Here is a 13,321-nt window from a genome sequence, read left to right as displayed (position 1 = left end):
GGATTCTCTGCTGCTTTTACAGATCCAGACTAACACGGCTACCCCTCTGATAGATGAGTTACAGTTTTTGGTTTTAAAAGGTGACAGAGTTGTAGTAATCTATCAGATCTGAATGTCTTTTAGGGCTAACTCAGGTTGACCCTAGGGATCTCTGCTTCTGTTTCATAAACTGCAGCACTGTGAGAGTCCCAACAGCAGAAGAGGATGAAAAAATTTTGTGTCAGCTATTTTTATATCCTTCTTCCAGAATTCAAGCTAATAGGATGAGCCCTTTTGCAAGTAGCCCCTTCATGGGTATGAAGCGGAAATTAACAAATTCCTAGTATTGTGATGTCCCACACTGGCCCATTGACTTTTGATACCTTCTTGATGGTTAGGAGACGAGTCCTCTTGACTAAGTTTACAGTTTCAGAACCAACATTTTTACAGTCATAAAGCAGAAACTCCAATATTATAGCATGTAATAAAGATGTAAGTGAGATTAATGCATGCAGCAACTAACAACCATTTAATAAACATTAAACACATTTTTTATGGTTAAGATAGTTATTGAACTTATACTAACACACAAGTGCAACAAACTGATTTCCAGCAATGAATTTGTCAGTGCTTGGCTGTGGCCTAAAGCCTTGGCAAGAGCTGACACCTGGTCAGCTAGCAGCACACTCACTACTTTCATTCTCATTTCAAATACTTCATGTGTGCCCTTGTGAAAGCAATGGAAGTTGCAGTCTATTAGTCGTTAGCTCATAAGTTTGCATATCACTGGAGTACTGTCAGTTGCAATATACATTTTACTGACTACATCAAATAAAAATGCTTTCTCAGTCCCAAAGTTTGAAATGAAGAGGTTATATAGGTTTTCTAGCATTGAGAGCTGCGGAATCAGTTTCTATACTACTTTGCTAAGGGCTTCAAATATAGAACTGATCATATATGTTTGTCAGATAAAAGCTGAGATGAATTTTCTCCAATCTATGATCTGTAAGGTCATCAATTGCCATCTGATGAATGCCACTTTGGATTTCAATCTTGTGATCACCAGACAAACTATCCATTTTCTGAACAAAAATTTCAAAATTGATGTCTGTATTCACTTTATATCCTGAGGTCATGGTAAGATACAACCTAGCCAAGGCTTCCATGTAATCATCCAGAGAATCAGTGACAAACAGCAGTGCCCCAATATCTCTGCAAATCATCTCATAATCATGGAGGGTCAAAAAAGAAGTTAATTTGCCCAGGCAAGTCCCATAGTACATTTCATCATCTCTGGTCTCCAGCTCTACTCTAAGAAGAAATCAACTTTGTCCCCATTATCTGCTAGCCCAACAATAGTACTTTCCTCCTTCGCTTTCCTAGAGCTTCCTCATTGCCTGGCTCATCCTGGCCATGCTCCTCTCACCCACATGGCTCCCTGCTGAGCCAACTCCCCATCTATATGCCACTCCTTTGACATGAATAGCCACATTCTGAGGTGAGTGGGACATTTAGTCCTTGCTAGATTTTCTACTTGGACTGCTACAACAGGTGCCAATTGTTTTGCAGATGCTTGTTCAATAGGAGGTGGATTGAGTCCACCAAATCATTCTGTACAATCCTTAGACAGATAATAATGTTATTTATTTATTCAATCACATTTGTAAAATATGCTAATCACACTCTAAGCGTAAACGCAATTTCTAAAAACAACAATTAAAGTGCAGCTTTCCTTTATGATAAGGCACATTCGCATTCTATGTTCACTATCTCTTTCTGTATTGAAGGGTATAGTTGTGTTTATTTTAAATAAAATGTGGTTTACAGGGTGCTTATGCATAGGGAAGCATGCTGTGGCTCACTGACCTAGGAACAGTCTGGAAAAGGCCACGGGAGGGGTGTGAGCTCAGCATGTGAACTGGAGCACTATAAGCATGTGATAAACAAACCCATATATGGTTTGTTTAACTCTGATTGGTTAAAAGTTCATATTATGTAAGTTGTTATATAACTTGTTATATAAGCGCCATGTGCTATAAAGTAGCAAGGGGAGGGGCTCCTGGCTGGAGGGACTCTGCCTGATTCTTTGTACCAGGGGCTCTCTTTTGTGCACATGTTGAATAAAGCTTTATTAAATTGAATTGAATCGCATTGGATCGAAGTCCCCTGATTTCTACCCAGCATCAGACTCACTGGGAACCCCCAAATCCCAACAGTATCAACTGTGCTGAGTTTATAAAGTTGTTAATTGACAACACTGACAGGTAAATTGGGGTCCTTCCTTCCCACACATCATCAGAGGTAGTAAGGGTTCTGCAGGTCAAACAAGATGATTATGTCGAGCGTCTAAGCATTTTTTTAGATTTTCCTTCTCTGCGACAAATATATTTTCTTTTAGCCTTAGAATAAAGCGTATGAATTATATTTTCACCTTGGCTGTATTTCTAGGATTATTTCAACAAACAGTGAAAGTTCCTAACTGTTTTCACAATCAGTTAACATTGAAACATACTTTCTGAGTTGCTGCAGAATTCAGTATAACACTGCTGTGTATATCAAAGGGGGATTTGCTGTGTTATTTAGGTCTCATGCGCCTCATAGCACAAAGGGCCTTGAATTTATTTCTCTGTGGTGATATGATTAAAAGACACATATCTGCCATTAGAAAAGATCATCTGTGCTGGGTATGGATCAAGGAGGCATCAGTGTTTTAGCCTTTAGTGATCATTTGTACATATGTTGAGTAAAGTACCTTTTAAGCTCATTTGAAGGCTATAATTAAAAGAGCACATTGGTCAAAGGTCATCTTTTTTTAATGAGTTTCTGATATTATTGCAGTTTTAGATGGTAATGAATGCTTTTATTTAGCCCTAATGATGAGAGTCCTAGGCTTGAAAATAATTTCTGGGAACTGACTCATATAAAAATCAGTACAGTAAACTGATGAAAACCTCAGCTGGTGTAGCACTCATAAACTAACTAGTGTTGGGCCTGTTCAGTAGATAGACGGGAGGCATGAAAAAACATGTAGTCAGCAGGGAACATTTTTTCTTTTAGGGACTTGCCTACATGGGAATGTTTCACTAGCTATGCAGGTACAGTTAAACCACAGTAGTTATACTGGTATAACCCTGCTTAGACACACATATCCAGCAATAAAAGTGCCTATTGTCATCTTATCTTAAACCACTTCCAAAGCAGCACAAACTAAACTAGAAGCTTATCCTGGAATAAGAGTGTCCACTTGAGTTACATTGGTATAACAGTTTAAATTCACACCTCACCTTATGCCAGTATAACTTCCCATGTAGACAAGCCTTAGTTCAGTGTTGAATCAGTTGGAGGAGGCTTCTGATAATACAGAAGCAAAGTCCTGACTACCTGTCAGGTCATTAAAGAGTCTGTGGTACATTTTGTAAGCATAGAAGTATTAGCCCTAGTGTCCTTGCCAAATTATAATTTGCATAATTCAATCAACGGTGACTCATGGGAGGGAGCACGAAGGGTCACATGACCCTCCTCAAAATACCCCAGGCTTGGGGGGAAGGAGGAGGAAGCCTGGGGGCTGGGAAGATGAAGGGGCAGGGCCAGAACCTCTCCTCTTCTGGCCGTGCTGGCCATGGTGTGGCACGCAGCGGCTGCACTGTCCCATGCAGCCTCCAGCTATGCTGCCTGCCTGGGACAGCCCAGGCAGTGTGGCCAGGGGCTGCCTGGGAGAGAGCAGTAGCTGTGTGCCACACCATGGGCAGCGTCCCAGGCAGGCAGTGTAGTCGGAGGCTGCCTGGGAGAGTATATTAGTGGCTCCAGACATGCCAGGGGGACTGGAGCAGAGCTCCCCCTGCCAGGTTAATGTGGGATGGGGAGGGGACAGGGAGAGCGCGGGGCCCCTGGGTTGGGGGCAGGGTGGGGGGAGGAGTCACGTGAGGGGGCGAAGATGAGTCACAATGGGGGGGTCAGGTGTTCCCTTTTAGCTGGTGCTCTCTTTGTGTCCCTCCCACTAAGTCGCCTCTCTTCAAAGAGCTTTTGTATTGGACTCTGCTGTTAAACAGCTGCTGTGTTTCAGTGTTGGGTGAAGTGTTCTATGTGTGTAGTTGTTTATCAGGGCTTTTTTCTTCTTACTAATAATGGCTTTGGTAATCTTTCTGGATGAAAGTGGCATATAAATGCAACTTACTCTAAGCCTTTTAACATATAGTTACCTTGAAAAATGAAGAATCCGGTGGCACCTTAAAGACTAACAGATTTATTTGGGCATAAGCTTTTGTGGGTAAAAACCCATTTCTTCAGACGCATGGAGTGAAAATTCCAGATGCAGGCATTATATACTGACACATGAAAAAAAGGGAGTTACCTCACAAATGTTGACCAAGGCCAATTCAATCAGCGTGGATGTTCTCCACTCCCAATACTGATGCGGAGGTGTTCAATGCCAGGAGAGGAAGTTGCTTCTGAAGCCAGTCCTGGTCCCTATTCAAGTCAAAATTAATGGTGTAATTTTGCAAATGAATTTTAGTTCTGCAGATTCTCTTTGAAGTCGTTTTTGAAGTTTTTTTGTTCAAGTATGGCTATATACTTGTATATACTTTGAAATCTGTTATAGAATATCCAGCTGGATTGAAGTGTTTCTCCTATGGCTTTTCTATGTTACCATTCCTGATGTACGATTTTGTGTCCATTTATTCTTTACGTAAAGACTGTCCAGTTTGGCCATATTACACGGTAGAGGGCATTGCTGGCACATGATGGCATATATCACATTAGTGGATGATGCAGGTGAATGAGCCCTTGACGATGTGACTGATGTAGCTGGGTCCTCTGATAGTGTCGCTAGAGTAGATATGGGACAGAGTAGGCAACAAAGGTTGTTACAGGGATTTGTGTCCTGAGTTAAGTATCAGAGGGGTAGCTGTGTTTAGTCTGGATAATGTAAAAGCAGCAGAGAATCCTGTGGCACCTTATAGACTAACAGATGTTTTGGAGCATGAGCTTTCGTAGGTGAATACCCACTTCGTCAGACGCAGGTAGGGGAAGTGGGTATTCACCCACGAAAGCTCACGCTCCAAAACGTCTGTTAGTCTATAAGGTGCCACAGGATTCTCTGCTGCTGTTCCTGAGTTAGTGTTTCTGTGGTTTTTGCAAATTTAAAACTTTAATTTGTGCTTGAATAGTCACTGGGAGTGGCTGGCTCACTACAAAAGCAACTTTCCCTCTCCTGGTATTGACACCTCCTCATCAATTATTGGGAGTGGACTACATCCACCCTGATCGAATTGGCCCTGTCAACACTGGTATGGTAACTCCCTTCTCTTCATGTGTCAGTATAATAATGCCTGCATCTGTAATTTTCACTCCATGCATCTGAAGAAGTGGGTTTTTTACCCATGAAAGCTTATGCCCAAATAAATCTGTTAGTTTTTAAGGTGCCATGAGACGCCTCATTGTTTTTGTGGATACAAATTAACATGGCTATCCCTCTGATACTATAGTTACCTTTGCATTTTCCTCTTGGTGTGTGTCTGTGTACAAAGCAATCCAGAAATAGGATAATATTAGGCATATTCACATAACCGACATGGTGTTTGGGAAAGTAAACAAACATGTGACTGCCATGCACCACAGGAAGATCATAACTTGAGGTCTGTCATGCTAAAAAGCATCTCCTTCAATAACTTTTTTCCAAACTAGTTTCATTGTTGTCTATGGGGTTAGCACAATCAACAAACTCTCAAACCTAAATGACCAAATAATCTTCATATCTTCTCAAGGTCTCTCTTTCTAGTTTTATTAAATCAGACAACTGGTCCATACTATGTGTGCTTGTTGTTTGAGCCCTTTTGTGCAAGTTGCTTTTAAGGAGGACTGAAAGCTGAAGCATATTCTAGCAAAATTTTAGTCTCTCAGTAAAGACACATGACATTTTTACCAAATTACACAAAAAGAAAATCTAGCTATGTGCAATTTAAATTTAGTACTCTTCTTTTTTACAGAGTGAAAGTCTGGCAGAGCAGCAAAATCCAAAAATGCATAGACAATGACACAAAATAAGAAAAGAAAAAGGTCTCTAATTTTTAGACAATGCATATAATACCACAATAGAATTATCTTAATTAGGACATCCAATAGTAGCTGTCTCTATTAAGAAGTGGTGTATTCTTTTTAAACAGCCAGACACTTAAATTGAAACAAAATACTTAAAGAAATTACACAAATAGAAATATTTTTACTACATTTCATTGTTGTTTATTTGGTAATGGTTAGTATGTCACAAGTAGTTACACACCACTTACCAAATTGGCACTGGCCAAATGCCACTAAGGGGCTTTTTTGCAAATACTGGCCCAATTAAACTGCAGTTATTTCTACTCATCTAGTTATTCTAATTTGGTTTCCTGGGGGCTGTCCATAGGAACACAGGAATTGCTATACTGGATCAGACACGTGTTCCATCTAGTCCATTATTCTGTCTCTTGCAGTGAATGGTATCAGATGCTTCAGAGTAAGGTATAAGAACCCTACAATAGGAAGACGTCCCATCTAAGGGACTATCTTGATTAAGATTATACTGCAATGTACACCTTTATAGCAGCATCAATCTGAGCATCTCAAAGTGTTTTTCAATATTGTTTAAGCCTTTTATTGCTCCTGTGAGGTAGGTGTGGAATCTCCACCGCTGGAGGTTTTTAAGAACAGGATGGACAAACATCTGTCAGGGATGGTCTAGGTTTACTTAATCCTGCCTCAAAGCAGGGGCTGGAATTGATGGCATTTTGAGGTCTTTTCTAGCACCTACATTTCTATGATTCTAGGAGGAATATCTTCACCCACAAATAAGTTGCAGCCACTTTGAGGATGGAGCGCAGCAGATGTTTAACAGCACATGGTATCACTTGAGGGCATGTCCCCTCAAAACTGAAAGAGGAATGTGGCCAGGCAAAATGTAACATTTCTATGATTCTCAGAGTGCTGGTTACTGAATCACCAGCATCACTTCCTGCAGCAACTAGGTTTCCTTTGAAGGACTCTTACCCACATATTGATCAGATTTAACCTTGCATCATTTAGGAGAGCTGATGGAATCACAGCATGTATGTGGCTCCTTTATAAAAGTACTGTTTCTCTTCAGTGTAACCACTGGACAATATTTTGTATGCTGGTTGTGAAAGTCAAGCAAGTATAATTCATATAACCCTCTGATTGATTAGGGTTTGAAAAAGATGTTCATACTTTCCCCCTGCAAAGGGCTTCTTTCTCAGGGGCTGCAGGAAGATGCTTGTGGCTCACCAAGTCAGAGCTACCCACTGTTCCACCATGTCCCATCCCAATCCCCGACATGCTGTCTCTCCCTTTACACTACGGATGAGGATCAATCAGGAGGTAGAAGAGCCACCACTGCCAGATTTCTGTCACTTTAAGAGTACTTTGTGCTACTTATGTAGTGTAAAATGATCTTATTGGACTGGAGAATCTGCCTTGTAATGTTCACAGAAGAAAGAACCCTAACCTATGACACTTGATTTGAAGATTCCTAATAATGGCAAACTTGGGAAATACAAAATGCAAACTGAAGTCTGTGCAGATATAATCTCTAGTAGTACTGGATGAAGAAAAGAGATATACACCTCCCCATTTCCAGCAATTCTGCTTTAAATAACTATAGGGTGGGGGGAAATATCAGCCCAAATATCTTGCTAATCCAGTGAGTGTTTTACCAGAGTGAGCACTTCAGATCTGAGCCCCTTGTGTAGTGTGGAACAATGGGAGGAGATGCAGAGCTGCTGCTACCAGATAATTTAGCAGTGATGTCCAAGCACTTTAGTGCAAGAAAATGCTTTACAGTCATTTGTTCTAATGATGAAAGGTGGATGAATGGAATTGTGCCCTTTGTTGCTTTCATATGAAGTGATGTATTGCCAATATTTTAAACATAGGGCTTCTACAAATGTCCCCTCCTCCGGCCATACTAAATGCTGTGCCACCAGGCTGCTGTGTTTGCAGAGAGAATGGGTGAAGGATTATTCAAAACTATCTATTTGATTTGTAGCCATAACCAAGGAAGGAGGACTGCTGTTTAGCCTGAAAAGTAAAGGAAGAGGTGGGAAATTCAGGAGACAGCCCCCCCCCCTTGGGAATTATTATTTTTTAAAACACACGGTGATGATTCTGAAGGCAGTATTTGTATGTGTCCTAAGAATGTGATTTTTGCAGGAGTGACTTAGTAGTGTCTAAGGGATGGGTACATTTAATCAGAGACAGAGACATTTCTCTTATCCTCTCTTCAATTATTTAGTGAATTTTTAACAAGGTGTTCCCAAGTGTCCCCTCTCTAGCACCACCCTGGATACAAGATGTACCATGCATGTCCTTGATCCATCCCATTTCTGTGAACATGCATGAGGTCCTTCTCAAATAGCCTGGACTGCTTTCAAAAATACTGTATATATGTTATTATTTCCCGCTGCCCTCATTTTTATTCACTCCTTTTCTCAGTTCACTTCCTTTTTTCTCTCTTCCCTGTGGTCCTTAACGTTTTCTTATGTGTCTAGATATTATTCCCTCCTCCTCCCCCCTAGCTTTATTACTGTCCCAGATCAGCCATGAGTGTCCTGCAGCTATCTAAGCCAGGGGCTCTCAACTTGAGGGCAGCACACTAGTGCTTGATGTGTGTGATAGTGACAGGGGGAAGCTGACCAACTTTATGGCTGGATGAAAGGGGGTTCTGAATCCACAGTAGGGGGAACCTGGAACGTTTTTCTGTTGTAACATGATTACAATATGGAAATTAACTTAGCAAACTGCCCTACCAGGCGCTGGCGCAGCTGTCCCTTTGATTTGAAGCCTCTGGACAGAGCTGGGAGCAGTATTTATTACAGGTATTGGGGCGGAGGGCAGGTGCAGTGACATGTTCTCTAGCTTCACCTGCTGCCGCGGCATTTTAGCAGCTAGAAGCAGCGCTCGCCCTCGCTCCTGCGGCGTGGGAGCCCCATTGGCAGAGCGCAGGGCTAAGGGGACGACGCGAGAGCCGAGGGACAGCCCGAGACTGGGAGGTCGAGGGAAGGGGATAATGAAATAACAGCGGGGAGGAGCAAGGCTGGATCGCGGCCTAAATCACACACAACGACCAAACTCTAATAATTTCCTCGCTCCCCCCTCCCACTTTGCAGTGTCAGTTTAGGAGCACACACGTCTCGTCCCACCCCCGAGATCCCAGACCTCTCCCCATGGCAGCGAGGGTCAGCAGAGGGCAGCAGGCACCTGCCTCCCCGGTGCACAGGGCAGGCAAGGAGGGAATTTCCGAGCTCGCAGGTGAAACGCTGCGCTCGAACCTTCCTCCGCCTCCCCGGCCCGGCCGCTGCCCTCCCGTCCCTCGTTGGCCGGAGGTGGAGTGGGGGCAGTCCCGGCGCAGGCGCCCTCCCCGCGCTGAGCGTGTGCGCGCGTCCTGCCGGAGCGGGGAGCAGGTGGGAGCACGGCAAGCCCCGCGCCCATGCTCCGTGTGCGAAGCGCCCCGGCCGGCACCTCAGGGCGCAGTGGCCAGCGCAGACCTCGGCCGGGAGTCGGGGGTAGCAGCGCCTTGTGCACGGGGGCAACGGCCGCCGCGGGACGCGTTCCCAGGAGCAAGCCACAGCCGCCGCCCCTACAGGTTTCAGCGCGCTCCGCCTCAGCAAGCAGCTCCCCCTGCCGCGGCTCCGGTTGCAGGAGGGGTTGCATCTCCCCCGCCCCCTTCTCTCTAGCCGGGCGGCGCTGCAGAGGCGGAGCTGGGAGCCGAGGGCTGTTCCCCGGTGCCTGGCTCCGGCGGGTGGCGCTGTGGTGTGTTCTGGGAGGGCTCCCCGGGGCTGGGCGCGGGAGCTGCTAGCTCAGGGGTGTGAGCGGCCGGGATGGGCGCCCCCAGGATGCTTGCGGATTCCTGCGCGGGAACCTGTGGACCGGCCGTCGATGCAGTCGCTACGGTGCGAGGAGCTGGACGCTGGAGCCCGGTGCGAGGAGGCGCCTTTGGGGCAGGGGACGAGCGGGACGGTGGGGCTAAGAGAGCCGCCGCCGCGGAGGGGTTTCCCTCTTCCCCGCACCCGGAGGCAGCGGGCACAGCGCCGGAGCCGCTGTCCAAACATCCCAGCGGCCGGAGACAGCAAACGGTCCGGCTGCCGTGCCGGGTGTTCCTGCTGGACGGGAACCGACGTTCAACGTGGAGCTGCCGGTGGAGTAGCCCCGCCGTGCCATGCTGTTCCACCGTGCAGCCCCTTGTGAGTAACACACACTTGTCGGGCATGCCCACGTCTCCCTCCCCATAGCGTGCAGCCCCTTGACACCGCCCCTGCCCCCCCGCGTGCGTTCCACGCACCTGCCCTCCAGCTGACTATACTGGCCGCCCCTGTTGCCCTCCCTGTCCCAGGGAGCCCCAACTTCCACTCGGACAACCACTCGCATCTCCTTCCCTCCTCTGGCCATGCGTATGGAGGAAAAACACGCAGGCGTGCCCCCCCCCCCCCCCCCCCCCGGGAGCTGCACCTGCTCCTTCACCCCCGGGGACTGCCACGATCCCTGGGCTAGGGCGCTCGGGGGGGGGGTTGTGTGTCCGATGGGGGCGTGCTACATCGGCAGGGGGAGCCGCCATCTCCTCCTCCTCTCCCCCGCGCATCTGAGCGGCTACATTGTAATGGTTTCGTGCTCATGTTAATGCCGTTTGTGCCCCCCCCGGAAAGTGATGATGGGGGGGGCAATCCGCGGTGCAAGGGGCCTGGAGATGTGTGAGGAGCTGTAGTTGCCCCCTTGGGATTTCTGCCTTTTCTGTTTCCTCCCGCCCCGGTTCAGCAAGAGGTGGTCACTGCGCCCACAGTCGGCACCTGTAGCTCTGTAGGGAAAAGCAAAGAGCCGGGCTTGGCTCTGGGATCACACCGCCGGGTCAGGCCCCTTGGGGGGGCTGTGGGGGTCACAGCTAGTGTTCGCCGTGCAGCACTATTCGGGGAGGGAGCGAGTAACTGCCCCACCCCCCAACTTCTTTGCGGTTGCTGGCAGGCGATAAGCCTGGCTGTTTAAAGAGCAGGAACGGCCCCGTATTAGGCCTGGTAATGTCACACGCCCAGGTGCACGCTGACATTTCCGACTGAAGTTGCTGGATTGCTGTGTCAGACTGTGCCAACGTTGTACCTTGTGGCTGAGGCATAATTCTCTCCTTGTCCCGCACGGGTATCTCTCTTGCGGGGGCGGGAGGGGACGACTTCTCTCTGCGGTCAATACCCACGGGCAGTAGCGGCGTAGGTAACTTCAAGGGTCCTCAGCTTCTTGTACAGACATTTCTCTCTTCTCAGAGCTTTACCAGGCTGCGGGCTGCCATCTCTGCACCTCTGTGAAACATGCTGCTGAGAGATCCACTGGGATCTGCTGCTGCCTTGACTTTAACAGAGTTCGGCTGAAAACTGAATTCTTGACAGCCCATAGTTGGGTTGGTTTGAGCTGCTACAGCTCACCCAGTTCTGGGAGTTAAGTACTATGGTATCAGATCTGCCTTTCTTATAAATTATAATACATTTTGCAAGTCCTCTTTTTTGGTTGTTTTTGGGCTGTCCCTTTTTTTAATTACAAACTCTGAAGCTTGTTCCTGGCTTCTTCTTATGCCATCAGTGAGGTTTATTTCAATTTAACTATATTTGTACATGGTATGGCTTCAGGGGTTATTTTTGAATTACAGTAATATTAAAAATATTTAATGGCTTGCAGGTGTAAGACTAAAGATTTAAGAGTTTCGCATAAATTTCTGGGAGACATGTAACAAGTACATATTCCAGAGATCCGGATATTCTCCTTTCTCCCACACACTTTGTGCAATTGATGTTCAGAGTTTGCAATTTTTTTGTTGAGAAGTCAGTTGTAGTACCAAAATGAGAAGAAATATCCCCTTTCCAATTTACACTGCTACCTCGATATAACATGACCCGAGATAACACCAATTCAGATATAACATGGTAAAGCAGTGCTCGGGGGGACAGGGCTGCACACTCCGGTGGATCAAAGCAAGTTCAATATAACGCAGTTTCACCTATAACACGGTAAGATTTTTTGGCTCCCGAGGACAGCGTTAATCGAGGGAGGGGTGTGTTTGGTGCTCTATGAACTAGGGTAGGAGACTATATTAATATAACTTCAACAATATAATTAATTACAAGATGTGTAATTTCAACAGTATGAAAAAAGAACTGGTTCCAGAATATTTATTTTCATTGTAAGCTTTTGATTGTTTATTCTGTGTGCACCTACTTATGCTGTGTGCACACTTAACCAACAGAATTTGGCACCATGATGGTCTCTGCTCAAGAGAAACCCAAGAGTTGGAATAGCAGTGTTGCAGGTTAAGTTTGGGGTGCATGGGTAGAGATATCTGAGGAAGCTTGCAGGGCATCTACTTCGCTTAAGACAATGTTAGTAATTCCTCTCTTCCTTTCAAACTATAATCATTTTTCAAGATAGTGGAAATCTTGGTATCTCTTACAGGAGAGAGCAAATAATGTTCTGGGTCTGAATCACAATTTATTATAGTGCTAATTTTACTTCCGGGCAAAAATGTTTTCTAAGGAAGAATTTTAATAAGAAATCAGGTAAAATCAATATATTAAGGATATACTTACAGAAGTTTATGTAATAAGATCAACAAATATTTAGTTCAATGCTATACTCTATTTGAACTGACATATCTATTGCTGGCTTATTGTTAAAGATCGTATTTATTCAGATAACATATAGTGTTAAAACACGACTGGACATGAAACCAGATCTATTGCATGTAATCAGTAATTCTATGTCTTCAGAGTAAAATGAAATAATGGCACTCTCCCTACTTCTCTACTGTTGAAAATTAAAAGGAAATCTTATTGTCTCAATTTAAATATTTGTGTGGTCCAATAAAGAGTGAATAGCACACAGGCTAATATTGTAATGCTCAAACCAAATAAACATAACTAAGTCATTGTTTCCAAACAAAGTCATGGCTATTGTGTGTTTGTCCTCAGATGGAGTATGGCACTGTTGACAATGCTTCCTTTTGCTCAACAGGTTGTGGAGGAGGACTCTATGGGAGCTCAGAATGACTGTTAGCATCTTACCTAACTCAGCAGATTATTTTAGCTGGTATCTTTACCTCTTCCACATTTTTTCTCTTTTTCATCGAACACCCAAATTGATGATTAAAAAAATTATGAAAGAGGCATTGCTCCAGTCCATGCATATTGGTAACAGGTACTGCACTGCAGTTTTCTCAGTCTTACACATACCGTGCCCCAGTCCTGCAAACACACTGCTCACATGTGCATGTGCTTAACTTTATACAAGTGTCTACAGGGCTGGAGCCTGAAATGGC

General features: G+C 45.2%; 1 protein-coding gene and 1 pseudogene across 1 annotated transcript in view; one reads left to right on the top strand and one right to left on the bottom strand.

The window, feature by feature from the left end:
- Positions 1-742: 742 nt before the first annotated feature.
- On the bottom strand, positions 743-1,254 carry LOC116815873 (ras-related GTP-binding protein D pseudogene; annotated as a pseudogene).
- A 4,297-nt stretch (positions 1,255-5,551) lies between these two features.
- EPB41L4B (erythrocyte membrane protein band 4.1 like 4B) overlaps positions 5,552-13,321 on the top strand; it is a 305,664-nt gene continuing 297,894 nt past the window's right edge. Inside the window, 2 exon segments of the mRNA XM_075063387.1 lie at positions 5,552-5,566; positions 10,088-10,168. Coding sequence (XP_074919488.1) covers positions 5,552-5,566; positions 10,088-10,168 — 96 coding nt within the window.

The sequence above is a fragment of the Chelonoidis abingdonii genome, chromosome 2 (genome assembly GCF_003597395.2).
Source record: "Chelonoidis abingdonii isolate Lonesome George chromosome 2, CheloAbing_2.0, whole genome shotgun sequence".
NCBI classification, from domain to species: Eukaryota; Metazoa; Chordata; order Testudines; family Testudinidae; genus Chelonoidis; species Chelonoidis abingdonii.
This window is presented reverse-complemented; position numbering and strand designations above follow the sequence as displayed.